Source organism: Cucumis sativus, chromosome 1 (genome assembly GCF_000004075.3).
Source record: "Cucumis sativus cultivar 9930 chromosome 1, Cucumber_9930_V3, whole genome shotgun sequence".
In the NCBI taxonomy this organism is placed as follows: domain Eukaryota; kingdom Viridiplantae; phylum Streptophyta; class Magnoliopsida; order Cucurbitales; family Cucurbitaceae; genus Cucumis; species Cucumis sativus.
In genome coordinates, this window is record NC_026655.2 from 807,076 (window position 1) to 825,275 (window position 18,200).

At 36.9% G+C, this 18,200-nt stretch overlaps 2 protein-coding genes across 8 annotated transcripts; both read left to right on the forward strand.

Annotated features, from left to right (window-relative positions):
* The first annotated feature begins 81 nt into the window (after nt 1-81).
* LOC101207575 (protein MODIFIER OF SNC1 1) lies at nt 82-9,673 on the forward strand. Of its 4 annotated transcripts, none has more exons than XR_969674.2 (11): nt 82-395; nt 1,546-1,622; nt 2,798-2,878; nt 3,018-3,062; nt 3,209-3,581; nt 4,167-4,269; nt 4,775-4,831; nt 5,016-6,318; nt 6,387-6,645; nt 6,740-9,255; nt 9,369-9,673. XR_969674.2 is itself a non-coding variant. In XM_011657933.2 (11 exons), the coding sequence occupies exons 2-11, from the start codon at nt 1,591-1,593 to the stop codon at nt 9,146-9,148; spliced, it is 4,560 nt and encodes a 1,519-aa protein (XP_011656235.1). In that variant the 5' UTR covers nt 82-395; nt 1,546-1,590; the 3' UTR covers nt 9,149-9,673. The 4 variants fall into 4 exon arrangements, 2 of the variants coding, with proteins under 2 accessions (XP_011656235.1, XP_004138275.1); XR_969675.2 differs by having other exon boundaries at nt 6,740-9,235; XM_011657933.2 differs by having other exon boundaries at nt 6,740-6,947; nt 7,050-9,673.
* A 779-nt stretch (nt 9,674-10,452) lies between these two features.
* Nucleotides 10,453-16,640, forward strand: LOC101207820 (exosome complex component RRP42). 4 transcript variants are annotated; one of them, XM_011657991.2, is made up of 10 exons: nt 10,453-10,587; nt 10,769-12,006; nt 12,617-12,706; nt 13,152-13,231; nt 13,365-13,532; nt 13,617-13,673; nt 13,836-13,928; nt 14,429-14,507; nt 14,608-14,732; nt 15,953-16,640. In XM_011657991.2, exons 5-10 carry the CDS (start codon nt 13,407-13,409, stop codon nt 16,331-16,333), a joined length of 861 nt encoding a protein of 286 aa, XP_011656293.1. In that variant the 5' UTR covers nt 10,453-10,587; nt 10,769-12,006; nt 12,617-12,706; nt 13,152-13,231; nt 13,365-13,406; the 3' UTR covers nt 16,334-16,640. The 4 variants fall into 4 exon arrangements, with proteins under 4 accessions (XP_011656293.1, XP_031737840.1, XP_011656329.1 ...); XM_031881980.1 differs by lacking the exons at nt 10,453-10,587; nt 12,617-12,706 and having other exon boundaries at nt 11,988-12,006; XM_011658027.2 differs by lacking the exons at nt 10,453-10,587; nt 10,769-12,006 and having other exon boundaries at nt 12,370-12,706; nt 13,405-13,532.
* The last annotated feature ends 1,560 nt before the right edge of the window (nt 16,641-18,200 follow it).

Here is an 18,200-nt window from a genome sequence, read left to right on the forward strand (position 1 = left end):
TTATTTATATATATAATAAAAAAATTAATAAAGATAAATTATTAGGAATTATTAATTTCTAATATTATCAATTTATCACAGGCACGGCAAAGGCAAAAACAAAAACAACTCGTCGTTCATCCTCGAACTCTTCCTCTGCTATCTTCCCCTTTCCGCCCGTTCGTTCATTCCATATATTATTGCTCCGATCGCAGGCCCATCACTCTCGACTTCACGTTTTTCATTTGCCAAGATCTCCTAGCCGGAACCCCCATCGCGATCTTCCACCGATTCCGTGGTTCCGATTGCTTCTTTTTCTTTCCCTCGCTTCCATTTCTGAAATATCGACCAGCTACTTCCGCCCCCATTTCTTCTCTAGGTTTTGCACGGAGCATTTGAACCCTATTTCATCTCAGGCAAGTTGTTCTTCGCAAATTTCATCATTAATCGTCTAGCAAATTTCGCGCGTTTGGTTTTTGAGCAAAAAGGGTAAACTAGTGAGAAATAAGAAATGGATGAAGTATGGATTATAACGGAAAATATTTTATGGATTATTATGGAAATTTTTTGTATTTATATGTTTGGGTATTTTTCTTTTCCTGGATTTTAATCGTGTTTAATTAGTTCGGAAACTACTCGCGGTACTAGGGGTTTACGTAGTTGTTTAAAGGGTTGGAGGCGGACTGGTTTAGTTTCTATTACTTTGTTATGTTCTTCAAATCTGTTTGTTTGAATTTTCTCCATCGATTTTTTTATTGTTTAGCACTTGCGTAGCGATAATTACATGTATATTGTTTTCTATTCCGTTTTGAGTTCACCGGAATGTTTGAATCGCGACAGTGAGAAAGGTTTTGAACGGTCGTTAATTGAGCGGCGGGTGGGACTGATTGTTTCTTCTGGGAATCAGAAAATATTCAGTTTTGGATTGCAACAATGAATATATTTGGGGCAAAAAGAAGCTTCCAATTTTTTTGTGTTTTGGGGAACAAGATTTTAACCAATCTAAAGCTCAGGGCAAATGCTTGGTTATGAAGAATGGGCTGGTTGCCCTCTTTTTCATCTACGTTTGATCACGTCCAATAAGAGATAGATAGAGCTGAAGATGATGTTGCATGAACTTGAAAGATGGATTATTTTGTAAGGGAGACTTTTTAACCTGAATGTCCTATGCATTGATCTTGGAATCCCAAACACAATCAACTGAGTGACCTATTGCATAATGATTTCAGACCCAGAATTAAATTGTTGTAAGAATCAAGCACTTGTGCATTGAGAAGCAACCAATTGATTGGTTTAGAAATGTGAAGATTTAATTTGATTGAAACTTCAAATTTTAATTTTTGAATAAAAGAAGTAATAAATGATTCGTGATGGTTCTCCATCTTAAGGTGGTTAAGAAGCAGAGTGGAAATGGATGCGTCCTTAGGGGCTAGCTAATTAATCTTAATAACTTGGATGGTTTTATTGATGAATCTGGTTGAAGAAAATATTCAAGCAAATTGCCATGCTATTTCCTATAATTTATGTTCATGATTATTTGAAAATGTAATGATATTTTTTTCTCAGGTTGTATTAAATTTGGTTGAATGACCTTGCTACAACTATTCAATCATGACATCAAGTATGTTGAGTGGAGAAAGAAGGTATTGCGTAACTCTCCATCTGTATTACTGCAACTTGGAGTGTTGATATTTAATTAATTGGGACTTGTGAAATTTGAGTTTTCATCCATTATTTTTAGCTTCCAATCACATTCATTTAGTAATTAGATTTTGTTTGGCCAATCAACTGCATTAGGCCTAGATGATACGTTGAGGTTTCTGAAATCACTTGAATTACCTCCCTTTTGCTGCAATTGCAACTTGAATCAATGCTTTGAATGTGTTTGTAGTAATGGCATCAAATGTAGCTCCCGTTCCCACGATTCTTAAAATATTTTTCTTTGCAAGTGTATGATTATTTTTTTTAAAAATAAACGAGATAGTTGATTAGATTGAGAGATTTGATTCAACCCATTCAGGTCAATTCAAACAAGGAGTGAAGTTTACAATTCCACTTTTCCCAAGTCCTACTCCCTCAACTCTTAGTTGGTCCCCATTTTCTGTTAGTAGGGGTGTTTTGACGGGCTGGTTTTTTTTGTATGCCCTTGTATTATTTCTCAATGAAAGTTGTTCGATTGTATTAAAAAGAAAAACCCCTAATGAATGGTGTCAATAACATTCCACCTTGGGCTTGGAATCATTACCTATCTTTTGCAAGAAAGGAAAAAATATTTGAACAAGGAACTCTTCAATGAAAGGGAAAGAGACTAGGAGGAGGCTTTCTGTTTGTCTTAGTTCTTCTGAACTTATGTTCCTTTTTGTGTTACGGTGTGGAAAAACCATCTTTAAATCCAAATCTACTTTATATCCGAAGAGGTCTACATTGTCCATTTAAAGGGAATTCCCCTAAAATCTCCTCATGAAACTCTATACCTTTTGTTTATTGGGACGTTAGACAAACACTGAAAGAAAAGCAAAGTTTACTCCACCAAAAAATGTGAAATAGCAACGAAGAAGTAAAATGATAGTGTCTTTGCCAGCTTATTTAGGAAGAATACTTCACTGAACCCTGAAGGCAAAAGTAAAGTGGAAGCCTTGTTTTTTTATTGTTTTTTTTTGTAGGAAAATCATTAGTGTTACAGAATATATCCTAGAAATGAATATGGAATTGATATTGGATTTATAAACATATGTTTGTCTTTAATTGAAAAGCTATTAATATCTGCTGTAGCTGAAAGTGAGTCCTTCAAACATCTTATTGTTTCCACAATTGGCAGGTGGACATCAGCCAGACGAGGTGGGATGACTGTTTTAGGAAAGGTTGCTGTTCCAAAACCTATTAACTTACCCAGTCAAAGGTATTTACTTCATCGATCAATTATCATTATTGTCATTTGGCATCTCAGGGTCAGCTCAATGCTATTAGATTTGAATATTTCTCTTTTATGTAGTATGCTACTTTCTTTTTGAAATTATGTCTTCTGCCTCCTACTTCAGGTTAGAAAACCATGGCTTGGACCCAAATGTGGAAATTGTACCCAAGTGAGTATGCAGTTATTTATTTGGGTTATTTCTCTGTTTCTGGCACTTTCACATATTATTAATAAGTTTTAACAAACTCATTCTACCAGACCTTTTTCTGTGTTTCCTGGTTGACTGAATTGTGTCTATTTCCCCACACTTGATAGGGGTACCCTCAGTTGGGGCAATAAATCAACTTCATCGGCAACAAATGCATGGGGTTCTTCATCCGTTTCTCCAAATACAGATAGTGCTTCTGGTTCGCCAAGCCATCTCTGTGGTCGCCCTTCATCTGCTGGAGGTGGCACTCGTCCATCAACAGCTGGGAGTGACAGGTCCCATGAACCTCATGCTAATGCATGGGGACCAAGTTCTAGACCATCGTCTGCCTCTGGGCCTGTGACATTGAACCATGCATCACTCACATCCTTGCGCCCTCACAGTGCTGAAACTAAATCTAGTAGCTCACAATTGTCACGATTTGCAGAAACTTCTGAAAATCCAGTGGCTTGGAATTCTGCTGTTACTACAGAGAAAGTGGTATCATGCTTGCAACCTGTCTATTGATCTTTCATTGTGTACATTTTCGCAATTATGTAACCTTTCCTTGAATACAAAAACCCACTCCTGTTAAGATGAACAATACCTATGATAAGACCAAAAAAAAAAAAAATCTACAAAAAGGAAATACCTAAACGACAAAAGGGATGAACACACCCTTACTCAACAGAGCTTTTGCTGTTAGGAATTAAGATAAAAAATGATATTTGCATTTTAGGATTGGCCCAATGAGAATGTTAATTGTGTTCAGTCATGTATCCTCTCCCACAACCTTTATAAACATAAAGAGTTTCTCATTTCTTTGTGATTATACCTCAAAAGGGTAAAGAAATCAGTTTGTCCTTATAAGTGGCCTGAAAGAGAAATTTATTTATATATATTAGTTCTAGATGTATGTTCTATGCTACCAGAAGATGGGTTGGGTTGGGTGGAGAATTGTTTTAGGTATGTGGTTTAGACATCATCAAATGCAGTCAAACTTGTCAATCCTTGGGAGCAAGTAATAATCAACTGCCTTTCCTTCTTTAGTTTTCTTCCCTCATTCAAGTTTGGTTTGGCATGTAGGGAACTATGGCATGTAAGAGTGATGGGTTTTCTTTGACATCTGGAGATTTTCCTACTCTGGGTTCAGAGAAAGAATGTGTAGGAAAGGATGCTGAGTCACAAGGTTTGTGCTTATGTATTACTTGAACTCAGTTTATTTCACTATTGAGTATTATTTCCTGTATTTCTGAACTTATTTGGTGCTCAATCTGGTGTGTTTCAGATTGAGATTTAAGTATTAGTTCTTAATTCCTTTCAAGCCACTAATTTCTTAATTTGGTACCTTTAAAACCAACTCTTATCAGTTGCATAGAGTTTGATGCTTCTCTATTATGTTCAGTTAATCAGCCTAATGTTATTTTGAGTTACACCGGGTGTCTGTTGATGGCTCCTCAAACATTATGTCACCTTATTGTGAACAAGTTCATGATATGATGACTTTTGTAGTATTAGTGGATGTTATTATGATTCTCTTGTTCTTTCCCGTGGCTACTCAAGATTAGTTTTCTGTGTCATCTTTTTATTTGCTTCTATATTGATTTGTTAAATTTAAGTTAGCACATTCCACCACCTATTTAAGGTGAAGACCAGAAATCTCTTGAAAATAACTTGAATTACCCGTTTCACAGATAACGGGTTTAATGGAGGAGCTACAGTGAAAGAAAGGACTGGGACTTCGGCAATTGGTATGTGTTCTTCTAATAACAACAATAATAATAGTAATAATAATAACAATATTTTATTATTATTATTATTATTTTTTTAAATCAAGACTTTCAATGTTGTGTGCCTCCTGCCAATTCCATACGTAAAATCCATCCTGTTTCTATATAGTACAGCTGTTTACTTTGACTGTCTTTTAAATTACAGATGATCCTAAAAATGTGACTACAACTGTTGCAAGTGCTAATTCCTGGAGAAGTGATAATCTTCCACACAACGATGATGGATCTAGGCCAAATGTAGAGAAATGGCTGGGGCATCCCCAATCTTACCCTGGTGCAAATATCCCTCCCCCACATTATGATGCCTGGCATGGTTCTCCAGTAAACAATCCTCAAGGTGGTGTATGGTATAGAGGTCCTCCACAAGGAGGTCCTCCATACAGAACTCCAGTTGCTCCTGGTAATTTCCCTATGGATCCATTTCTGTATTACCCTCCACAGATTCCCCCTGGTGGTCTTCCCAATCCTCAGCCTCCTCATGGAACTGGACCCATGGGACATCATCCTAAAACTGGAGATATATACAGACCTCCTATGCATGATGGCTTTATTCACCCTGGCATGCCAATTAGACCTGGATTTTACCCAGGTCCAGTTTCCTATGACGGATATTATCGACCTCCCATGGGCTACTGCAATTCAAATGATAGAGATGCACCATTTATGGGAATGCCTGCTGGGCCTGCTGGACCTGGTGTTTACAACAGGTTCTCGGGCCAAGGCCAGAGTGCCTCTGAGCCTGTAAGTTCCCATGGTGTATCTGGTGGAAAGGGTATGGTTCCAGATCAAGTAGAATCTGGTCTTCCTTGCGATAATCAAGGACCATACAAGGTTCTTCTGAAACAGCAGGGAAACAATGGTAAGAACGACGAAAAAGATAGGATAAACTCAACAACCACCAATCAGTTGGTCCTTGAGAAGGCTGACCAACAGAGAGTGTCTTCATGGGAGAATGAATGGGATCATAAAAAGGAAGTTGATTTGAGAAGGAGAAAATTAGGGGTGGAGCCGTATTCTCAGGCTTCTGCCAACCAAGAAGCTCAGTCTTCTGAAAGTATGAAAGTCAAGTCTCATGGAAACACGGGGACTGGTGATGGTTTACTGGAAAAGGCAGATGCTGCTGCTTCTGGTTTCTCTGAAGTTCCCAAATCACTGGCTACTTCCACAAAAGATTCAAGTCTGATTCAGAAGATAGAGGGATTAAATGCAAAAGCACGGGCTTCTGATGTGCGACATGATGCTGCACCTATTTGTAGCAGGGAGGAGCCAGATGAGTTTCAATCTGATGATAAGCACTCTGATCATGTTGTTGCCCATGAAGTGGGTGTTGGTGCTGTTTTTCCCGAAAATAGAGATTTTAATGAAGTCATAGACCCTGCCTCCAGTGAATTACGCTTATCCACTGTGGATAGGAATGTTAAAATACACAGTGGAGCACCCGTCCACAGGTTTGTCCAATTCCTACTTGATTAAAATTGTTGAAGATCTTGAGTGTTTAATTTCTTCAAATCTGCAGGAGGCCGAATCGTGGAATGCAAGGGAGAAGTGATCATCATGGCCGTGGAAAAGCCAATTCCCAGGAGGTTGATGGGTGGCATAAAAGACCTCTGTTGGACTCCCCAGGCATGATGACAACTCCCAACCAGGAAAGTTCGGTGCTTGCAAGAGACCACAATGCTTTAGGAGCTTTGAATAAGGTTAAGCCATTTTCTTCGGATAGCCATGGAGATGGACCTGCTCCATCCACAGGTGATTCAAAAGATAGTCAAGCTCAGGTATATGTTTGATTAATGTGTGTCCTGGTTGCTAGTTCTTTTGTGGGTGCTTTTTTCTTTCCTAAAACAATTGTTCTGTTTTATTATGATCCAGCGTACAAAGATGAGAGAGCTAGCAAAGCAACGCACCAAACAATTGCAGGAGGAAGAGGAGGAAAGGACTAGGAAACAGAAGGCTAGGGCCTTGGCAAAGCTTGAGGAGTTGAATAGACGTACAGTATCTGGGGAGGGGCCAAATCAGGGGTCTGAAGCTGATAATGATGCTGTAAGAAATAAGCTAGAAGAACCTCACAGAACACTTGGTACTATATCTGAAGAGCATACTACAGTTTCTGATCAGCACGTGGCTGCTAATGATAGCGAGTCAACTATGTGCACTAATAAACATTCTCCCATTGTATCAGGAGATACATCATCGAAGAAACCAAGTAGTGGCAATAAGGAGCAGGCTGTGGCACATATTGAATTGAGATCCTTGGAGCAGGAGCTAAGCATTTCTGATGGAGCTCAAAACAAGAATGCTTATGAGGTGAATGGGGGCGGTGCATCCTTGAAGCACAAGCGTACAGGAAATAAACAAAAACCAAATATTTCATCTGAAAAGACTGAAAAGATTCCCCATTTAATAAAGGAATCAAAAGGTCAGATAGTTGTAGATGACATTCATACAGTTGAGGAGTCCAGCAATATCATTACAGATTCTATTGCCGAACCTTCAACTCATGCAAGAAAGAAAAATAACAAGAGTGGGAAGAACAGGCACAAAGTGGAAGAGGCCTTGATATCTGCACCATCACCTCAGATTTCAAAACATGCAAATCTTACAACGGAAAATGATAAACCAAAGGCTTCTCAACCTGTATTGGATCCACCTTCAGATCCACAACCGCCAATTAATAGGGATGAAAGTCAGTTCAGAGAGCTGCTACCCCAGTTGCCAGTTGTAGAGACACTTGGCAGAGGTAATGGTCAGTGGAAGTCCCAGCATTCTCGCAGGGTGGCAAGAAATGCTCAAAATAGACCAGGAGAAAAGATTAATGGTAGTGATTCTGTTATGTGGGCCCCTGTGAGATCTGTACACAAATCTGAGGTTACTGATGAAACTGTTCCGAAGAATGAAGCAGAGTCTGTTGCTTCATCTGTGAAGATTGATAATCAAGTGCAGAATATTCCAAAAAATAAGCGAGCTGAAAGGGAGATATATGTCCCGAAGCCAGTAGCCAAAGAAATGGCACAGCAAGGAACTATCCATCAAGATACTTCCACAATAAGCCAGGCACCAGATGATAATAAGGCAGATTCAAGCTCTCAAAGTTCTGATAATACTAAATCTGCTGGTGCTGTTTCGGGAAATGTGGGATTTTCCGCAGATCACAGGAACGGGGATGGTAGGCAACCTAAACAAAGCAAGGCACATTCATCGTGGCAGCGACGGGGAGCAACGGAACATGGGCAAGGCTTGCAAGATCAGCCATCTTATGTTTCCAATGCTGGTAATTATGTCCAAAAAACAAATGAATATCAATTACCTGAGAAGGCCACCGGAAGCTCCACCAATGAGTTCGTGAGTCAGGTTGATGAGTGGGATCCACCAGAAGGATGGAATGATCCCAACTACTCGGCCTCTATCCCACCTGCCACTGCAGCTATTGGAAGAGACCAGGGAGTGACAGGCAGGGGAAAACGGTCTCAATCTAAGGGGCACAAGGGTGTAGGGAACAATTATGATCTAAATGAAAAGAAGCATAGAGGTGGAGACAATGAAAAGATTTCTTCCGAATTCGAAGTGCTTGAGGCAGATCAGAAAGATGTATCTGCTGCTGCCAAAGAAAATAGGGGTGTTGGGGAACGTTCAACATCTCATTGGCAACCCAAATCGCGGATGGTCCAACCTCACAATCACCAAAATGTTGATGGTGAAGCTGCACAGACTAATAAAATAGGATCTAGGCAATTCTCACATCGCACAAAAACAACTGATGATTTAGCCCAAAACCAGTATGATACTTCCTCTGGTGCAAGAACCATCCCAGAAGAGGGATCAAATGTTGGTCATCATGTAGCCAGGGGAGAGAAGAAAGTTTCTTCCCGCAAGGAGCGTCCTTACTCCCCAAACCAAGGTTCTATCCATACTGTTGAGGCTGCTCCAGTAAATACAGATGTCAGGCGTGAGCAACAGATGCCTACATTTTATCATAAAGGTGGTGAGAACAATAATCGTTATGGAAGAGGGTCAGAATCCCGTCGGGAAAGGAATACCTCTCAGCATCATAAGCAGCAGCAGCAGCAGCAGCAGCATTGTCCACCTGCTAATAGAGACAGGCAAAGACAAAATCAGCAGTACGAGTACCAACCAGTTGGGCCACACAATAATAAACCGAACATGGATAGACCTAAGGATACCACTCAACATTCAGGCTCAAGGTACGTGGAGAGGGGCCAACAAGGTCAGTCCAGAAGAGATGGTGGGAACTTTTACAAGCAACAAGGTGGACCAGTTTGATTAGATACCTGTCACTTTTAGCATAATTGAAGATTCCAAATACATTTTCTTTATCTGACCCGTGCCACCTCGGTTTATACATAGCAGGTTGATCTTCTATGGATCAGGTTCTAAAGAAATATTACTTTTCCAGTTCGTTTTTTCTTTTTCGATTTCCTTTTGGCGAAGTCTAATATTTTCTAAAGCGTAACAGCTGATGGTGTGGAACTGAATTGAGCAGGGGAATAGAACTAGGAACCAGATTTGACGGTGCAGGAGAAAACTGTTTGGAGTTTGGATGGAGGAAGGTGCTCGGACTTGTTTATTTTGTAGGTTACTCTGATATCAAACAGTTTTAATTTGTGCTTACAAGTTTCATGCATGTTGGGACGGACCCTTCACATATAATTGTTTTTCCCTTTTGTTTTACCTTCCTCATTCCCCACTCCTCTTTAGCATTTGTATGTATGACATTTCTTTATTTCCTTCACTTGTTGAACAACTAAGGAAATGAATTAGAGAAGCATTCTGATTCTTCGCTACTAACATATTCTATCTTTTGACAGTTCGGACATGATAGAAAAGTCCTGGAAATCACGAGAATGCAATATTACAAACATGATATCGTTTTGAACTACCGTTGAATTGGAACGTTTTAATTTGGATGTGCTCTAGGATGGGTAGCCATGATTCTGATTATGAAATTAAATTGATTATGAGAGAGAAGGGTCTTCTCGCTCTTGATAACAAATTCACAATTGTACTTAACTCATCTGAGTAGGGCAATGGGTAAAATTAAATTAATTATAGGTTTCTTTGTATGTTGTTTAATTTAGTTCAATGTTTGACAATAGTTTTGGCATGAGCCATCTATCATCAAGAAGCCTTATATATAAAATGTTTTATTTTTGGTTAACAGATCTTTTGAAAATCAAAATCAACTTGGAATCTAAAATTAGGTGAATTATCTACCGTGATTAACTATCAAGTAAAATTGAAAAATAATTTATTCTCCTTTAAGATAAAAATTCAAATTCTCATATCTATAGTACTGTGCTAAAAAAGAAATCAATTATACTTCGAAGTCTTCTCATAATGTTCTATCTTATCTTAAAGAAAGAACGAGAAAAAAGAAATACCATTATACGAAGCATTGTATAAAGTTTGGATTCTTCATCCCACGTTGTAAAAAAGAAACAAAAAGTGTAAATGACAGGACAATGGGTGGCTTCTGCACCTCAAATTTCCATGGTTACATTTCATTCAGCTGATGGCTTGAATTGAATTCAAGCAGTCAGTAGCTTTCTAAAGGAAGAGGCAAGTGATCTTTAACTTCATCCACTTTCATAAAGTCAATTACACGAGTCTCTATTCACAAAAATAACCTGAAATTCATTCATACTCCACACCTGGAGCCACACCCTTTTTTCTTCAACTCTATCTACGATCTCATAGATCTGGTCTGTTTGGATTCTTTCCCTTTTCCCTTTTTGCTGTAGAGATTGGATTAGCTTCTTGCATTTTAGATTCCTACTTTATGGGTTTTCGATATTTTTAGGGGTTCTTCTAATTGGTAGTTTAAATTGTAGCTGACGGTAGAGTTTCTTTTCTTGGTGATTTGTTTTCTGTTAAAATTTTCAGTATGGAAGAACCCAATGAAGCTGGACATGAGAGTACTACAGATAAGTCAAATTATTGATATGGGTATCCAAGTTCATTCATTACTGAACACCAATGGTTTTACGTTCCTTCAGGTCAAGTTAGGATATGAAATCTAGTCGGAGAACATTTTATAACAACTTGGGAAAACAATGTAGATAACCATTGTCTTTTTTTCTAGAAGATGGAAATAAGCTTGTTTGTTGAAATGATACTAACACTCTAGAGATAATAAAGGAAACAAAACAGAAATAACCAACAAACAAAATCAAGTATGTTGCAGATACTTAGTAAGAGATTACAAGCTATCTATTTGAAGAAGAAAATAAAATGACTTCAATTTAAACTGATGTCTTGAATTGAATAGTCTATAAAAGTTTGAAAAGACGGCACGGAGAGAAGGTTTTAACTTGAGTAATCTCTTAAGAAACTTTTTTGCTCGCGGTAGTATCTCTATGGTTAGCATTTGATGGAGCTTTGTTTACATTTTCACTCGGATATACGAAATTGCATTTGTGGGGTTGATCGCAATAAAAATGGACGTTTACTGTTAGAATTTGACAGAAATGGAATGTTGATTACTATTATGTAATGTAACATGCTCATAAGGATGCATAATGCCTTCCCACTAGATTTTGGAGATGTAACTAGACATAAGGCATATGGGTAATGTGTGTAATGCTGATTAATGCCTACAGACGAATGTATATTCTATTTCTTAAACTTATATATATTCTTCTTATGGATGCTTCCAAGAAGGGGACGTGGCCCGAACTTCAATACTTAGTTGTGGCTTTAAATCTTCAAATTGGTAAAGCTCATCTCATTCTTCTACCATGGAAGGACCTTGAAGGCATAAATAGACTATGGTCGCCCTTGTAGTCCTAGTAAACTTGTGAAGGAATCTTTAAGATAGAATATATGTTGTTCATTCGTGAAGCTTCTATGTTATCATTTCTCATTGAATACTGCGAAAATCTCTACCATGTTATCCTTTAGAAAAACTAATGGATTCTTGTGAATGTCTATTTCTTTTCTTGCATTTTAAGGGATTCATTACAATTACAACATCCTCCAGCCTTTTATCATGGAGTCAGAGAATGAAGTTGAAGCCATGTATAGAGACTTCGAATTTTCTTGGGAAAGCTGATAGGTGTATGCTATTAAACCAAAAGATCCAATTAAGTGCCCTTTAGTTCTGATATGAATACAAGTTGCTGGTAAACTCATGAAATCAACTTGTGCATGCCTTTTGAACTAGATTTAGGCCACTGATCAGAGAGAATAGCTAATGTAGATACACTATAACAATTTTGAAATGTGGATAAAGATATGACGGTGTCGACTAATTTCATTCCATGTACACATATTCATTTTTTGGACAAAAAGTTGTGTATTGAATGAACACATCCTAAATTTTGCCTGTAAAGATATATATTGTAAAAAGGGTTGAGTGATTTAAAGAAAAATATTTTAAAACTGTTATTTTAGTTTGTAGCTACACTTGGTATGAAAATATTTTAAATATTTGTGAATGAATATTTATATATATATATATATGCTGACATATATAAAAGGTGGACATAAGTTTTTTTTTTTTTTTTAAAAAGAACTAATTTCTCAAATCCTTTATTTATTTATTCTTTTTCCCTCCATTCCCTCGTTTCTCTCACACGCCGCCCTTCTTTCTTCTCACGAACGTGAACGGCCCTTTTCCCTTCCGATTTTCTTCTCACCGGAATTTTCTTATCGCCGGACGCCCCCCCAACCGCCGGACTTCTTCTTGTCGATCGCTGCCACCAAATTTCTTCTTCGCGGAACGCCCCACAGGATTTCTTCTTGTCGAAAGCCGGTTTCACCCTAAACCCGTTCACTTCAACGAACGGGTCGACCACGTTCTGTCGCCCCAAGCTCCATTAGGTGCTCTTACTTGTTACCACTTAATCTTTGCTTACTGTTTTCTTTGGATTACTAAAGAGAAGGAAAACTCGTGCATCTCTTCTTTATCCTACTACCTGAGGATACCTTTTGCTATTACTATTAGTTTGAATCACAAGTTTGGCTAGGCAATTTTTTTAGATAGAAAACCAAGGAATAAAGTGTTAGTAGTAGGGTTTTACTGTCATTTACTTGCAACTTTCACAAATTCTATAAAATGTCCTTTTGAGTTTTGAATGTTTCATTTTGTGGGGATTAATTGGAGATCTCTTGGTAATAATAATAGGCTGTCAATAAGAGCATAGTGATAATTAACTAAAGTGTCAACATTGATCATTTTTAGAAATTTTATGTTTGGTTTAGAGTTTTTGTCTTTCGCCCTCAAACGTAGACTCTCTCGAATTCAGTCCAATGATGAATTTTGCAGGCCTCTATCTGGCGAAGCATCCTAAGATTCACAGGTGACCCACTGCCGTTTGTTGCTAATACCTTCATTCGAGTCATCAAGTAAGTAACATTTACCTTCTCTCTCTTTCTTCTTAGTCTTTTATCTCTGTTGATGCTAAAATCCCACTCCCATTATGAACAACCCAAAATTGTGACAACATTGTCAAAACCTTCTTCTGTGTTTGATTTCCAGCCAGTTTTGTGTGCTTCACCATATTCTTCCTGAAAAGTAGGAATGGTGGGTCTTTCAACTGGAGAGAAGCTTTTCATTCAAGCTGGCATCGCTCAGGATCTTCGCACTGATGGTCGAGGGAGGTTAACTTATCGACCCATCTCTATAGAAACCGATGTGATCTCTCAGGTATAATATAAACAGGGTAGTAATTATGCTTTCGTTGGTTCTTGCCCTTTTTGTGGTTTAATTTCACAATGCTCTTATGTGTAGGCAAATGGTTCAGCAAGGGTCCGAATGGGTGGTACTGAAGTTATTGCCACAGTTAAGGTATGAAATGTTGAGCTTCTTTCTCTTTGAACTATGCTATTCACTACATTTTTACAGTGTCATGCTCCTGGTTTTTATTTATTTTTGTTTCTTTTCTTCCTTTGGGAAACTTTAAACGTTTATTTGGTATGATAATGACTACTTAGATGTGTTGAAGTGCAGGCGGAACTTGGAAGGCCTAATCCAATGCAACCTGACAAAGGGAAGGTCTCGATCTCTGTTGATTGTAGTCCGACTGCAGAGCCGGCATTTGAGGTGGGGTACCTTGTTTTTCATTTTTTGTAATACATTTTGTTCATCCGTGTTTTGTACAATTTCCCGTGAATGGTTTGGTTTAGAAATTGATGTTTTCTTGGAAGCCGTCGTAATTTCATTTCATTTTATGTTGGAGAATAGGAGGTAATAATAAGTGAAAAATGAATAGTTGGGCATCAACAACTAGTTGGATATTTACTAGATAGTTGTTGAGAAAATGAAATTGATAGAAAAATATTGCAGTAGCAATAATTTGGGGTGAAAGAAACAATAGGCTTTTTAGGTGGATTGAGAAGTCTTAGGTCAGGTGTAATCCTTTGTTACATTTCAATCATCTCTCTAGGTTTTCACATGTAGGTCCTCTCTAGGATTTCATTTGTTCTCAATGAAAGGGTAGCTCTCCATCAATCTGGTATCCATTGCTTTAAGTCGTAGCCTTTTTTCTTTTTCATATGTACCTTTTGCTGTGCTTGTAATATTTGGGTTTTCATTGAATATAGGGTAGGGGTGGTGAAGAGTTGTCAACGGAACTCTCGATTGCTCTTGAGCGATGTCTCTTAGGTGGAAAGAGTGGTTCAGGTTTGACTCGTGATTAGAAAAACAGATCAATCATATTTGCTTCCCTTGTTTGGATCAGTAACCTTTTCACTTGCTGACAAGTGTGTTTTTGTTGCCTTAGGGGCTGGGATTGACCTTTCATCTTTGATAGTTGTGGAAGGGAAGCTTTGTTGGGATCTCTATATTGAGGGGTTGGTGGTAAGCTCAGAAGGCAATCTTCTAGACGCTCTTGGTGCTGCCATTAAGGTATATTTTCATTGTTGACTTTTGTCTACACTTCTCTTCTGTATCATTTGTTAACTTTAATAAACAAATTTTGTGCTTAATTATTTACTTTTGTCTACACTTCTCTTTTGTATCATTTACACTTTACAAGGCAGCACGACCATATAACCTTTGCTTCTTTGACCAAACTAATGTCCAATAAACACATTTTTTATTGAGCAAAGTCAAGCTTTAAGCCTATATTTGTCTCATTCAATTTTGAAATCTTTGCTATGCCATTTGCATATCAAAGGGATAAAACAAGAAATTTCCTAGTGAGAGTTGGCTAGTGGGATGAATTGATATGCAACTGAGGGGAACGACTAACGAGTATGGTTATATAGGCAGTGTTTACATGGGGAATGTTTTTTGTGGGACTTTTTGGATTTTCGTCTGGTAGGGAGAGGTTACCAGCCCCATTGTGAAAAAGTTTGTTAGGCTAGTGTTGCCGTGTCTCTATTTGTTTGTTACTAAAAGTATATATTTTTAAAAACTATATAATTTTTATGAAAAAAAAATTCAAATAAATGAGTTGATGCATTTATATGCTTGAAAAATTTAGTTTGATATATTTCACACTCAATTTATTATAATTGTCATATATGTATCTTTTCAGTCTGTTCTACCCAGCAAGTGTATATGTATGTATAATACCTTACTAATATTAGTATTAATATGAAAGAGTTGCCTGAAGGCTTGCCTTTGAGTACAAAGAGCTTAACCTCCCATTTCTCAAGACTACTTGCTAATTACCAAAAGCCTGCCCTAACTATCATCATCTTATTCAATACATAGATTGACCACTCCTCACTTCCATACAACCTTGTGGTCCTCACCATAACTAACTTTTACTTGTACTACTCTTTTTACCTCTTCTCGAATGTTTCACTAGAATTGGAGCCCTAAGCCCCTAACAATGTATTTAGCACATATAATACTAACAAGTGTCCAAGTCCGTGTCATGACAAGAGCATGCTAGTCAAACTAAAGTGTTCACGCTTATCAGGGTAGAGGTTACCACCTTGCTCATGTAAAAAGGCTGATATTCTAATGTTGATGTATTGGTTATCTTTGTTGTTTTTTTTTCTTTCTATTTTTCTTGAAGAAGTACAGGGATTAATTTAAAATTGAATATGATACTTTACTTAATTTTTTAATACTTCCGAAAGAAACTAATAAAACTTCAAATTGTTCTTCCCAAGGCTGCTTTGAGCAATACAGGCATCCCAAAAGTCCATGTTGCTGCAGAAGCATTAGACAACGAACAACCTGAAGTTGACGTAAGTGATGAAGAATTTCTACAGTTCGATACATCTGGGGTTCCAGCCATTGTTACATTGACAAAAGTGGGTAAGCACTACATCGTTGATGCTACTTTGGAAGAAGAATCTCAAATGAGTTCTGCAGTCTCCATATCCATCGACAGGCATGGTCACATTTGTGGGTTGACTAAACGTGGGGGTGTTGGGGTTGATCCAAGCATAATCCTCGATATGATATCCGTGGGCAAACATGTTAGCGAGGAGTTGCTGAACAAGTTGGACTCAGAGATTGTGGCTGCCGAAGCTGATGAAGAGGAATGAAAAAACTTTTAGATCTCTTACTGTATGGTAGATCTTAGATCGATAGTCTTTGATGGAATTCCAGTCTAGATGGTATAGATGATTGAAAGATAGTGATCTTGTAAAATTGCTAGTGTTTTAGACATTTTGATTCTATCTTGGCATTTGATTCTGTATCTTTGATTAAAGAACCAGTGCTTCGAATTCTTCACTACACAATGAGAAACAATTTTATTGACTAATTATTTGTAAACAAAGAATGAGCTTTGGAAGGATTAGAACTTGTAAAGAATCAAATACCTAAATTCTGAGGTGATGTTTCAAGGTATCGAGGAGAAATTTGAACTTCCGTTTAATTATATATAAACATTATATATATATATAAGGCCAGCTGATCAACTGCTTCTATTAGCTTGAGGTAAATGTAGCCGAAGCTGTCAAGTTCTATGATTCTTGTAAGGCTGCTTCCCTATTTCCAAATGCTTTGAAGATGTTTCTTTTTGTCTCAATTTCATTATCATTTTTGGCTATCCTTTTTGTAGACAGTTCAATTCATCAATGGTGTTCAAACTAATTCATTTTTTCTTTTCCACTAGGCTTCTTGAATCTTTTGTTCTCTAATTGCCTCCGTGTTTCCTTTTGGATGGTTATGCAACATAAAGCCTCTTGGCAGCCTACGAATTACACCGAGTTCTTTTGTAATTGTTGTCTTTCCTTGTTCTTAAATAATTGGGACTCTTTATTCAGTATTTTTCTTACCTTTAGTCTGTTTCCTCTTGCTTTTGGTTATCAGAAAGAAAAAAAAAGAGTTGCCTCAGTGTTTCTAGAGAAATTTGTTATCTTTGTCAAGTAGATATTGGTGACAAAATATATGAAAGGTAAGACAAATTTCTAATTTCTAAAGAAATTTTGAGTATTCTTAACATGATTTACCTGATTCATCTAAATTTATGTCGACATGTGTGAGTTTACCATTGGCCAATTTCTAACATTTACTAACTATAAATTAAAGAACCTTTTTTATCTATTCATAATTTTTTAAAATTGAATGTTTATTAATCTATTATATAAATTTTTAACTACTAAATAAATATAAATATGAATCTATTAAATACTTTTCTTTACAAATACATGGTGTAAGGATAGAATCAAACATTTGATTGATAAGTGAATAGTATAAACACTAGCCTAACTAAGTTAGTTTCATTTTTAGTGAATCGTTGAATACTTTTCAAAGTGTAGTAGCTAAATAGATATGAACTTAACTATCATGTATTGTTTGACAAATGAAGGACATAACCTTAATAAATGATAAAATGTGTGTTTAAAGAAGAAATGAGTTATAATAATATGTGTAAATTATTTTAGTTTGATAGGAAAATAGTAAACACTTGATAAAGAATGAATACAAAATAGTAAAACCTTTATGAAATGATAGTTTTGAAATATTGTTTACCTTTAAATAATATTTGCTATAGAAATCATTATAGTATTTGTTTTAAATAGAGAAATAGAAGAGAGAAGAGGAACAAATAGTCAGAAAGAAACGCCTAGCGGGAGAACAAAGTTGTACATAAAACGAATCTAGAAAGAGGACGAAACCAAGAAGGGAGAACGTCTATCCGGAGAGAAGACGAATTGAGGAGGAAACGATAAACTAAGAGAAATAAAGTTGCAAATGGAACTAGAAAAACTCTTTTATTTTTGTTTCCACTAATTCTTAATTAAAAAAAAAACGTTTTTAATTATTTTGAAAACGAAAAACAAAACGTTACCAAACAAATTCATTTCTTAAAAAATTAGAAACTTTAGTAAATGAACCCTAAACAATTAGGATGACATGTACATCCAATTTATTATTAGATTTTTCTTAATACTCATATTTCTA

Excerpts from the sequence above, each read along its gene's own strand:
- LOC101207575 (XM_004138227.3), top strand. The coding sequence starts at position 1,591 with ATGACATCAAGTATGTTGAGTGGAGAAAGAAG. Across the intron at positions 1,623-2,797 it reads ATGTTGAGTGGAGAAAGAAG|GTGGACATCAGCCAGACGAG; the intron begins GTATTGCGTAAC and ends CACAATTGGCAG. Across the intron at positions 3,063-3,208 it reads AATGTGGAAATTGTACCCAA|GGGTACCCTCAGTTGGGGCA; the intron begins GTGAGTATGCAG and ends CACACTTGATAG.
- LOC101207820 (XM_011657991.2), top strand. The coding sequence starts at position 13,407 with ATGGTGGGTCTTTCAACTGGAGAGAAGCTTTTCATTCAAGCTGGCATC. Across the intron at positions 13,533-13,616 it reads AAACCGATGTGATCTCTCAG|GCAAATGGTTCAGCAAGGGT; the intron begins GTATAATATAAA and ends TCTTATGTGTAG. Across the intron at positions 13,674-13,835 it reads AAGTTATTGCCACAGTTAAG|GCGGAACTTGGAAGGCCTAA; the intron begins GTATGAAATGTT and ends GTTGAAGTGCAG.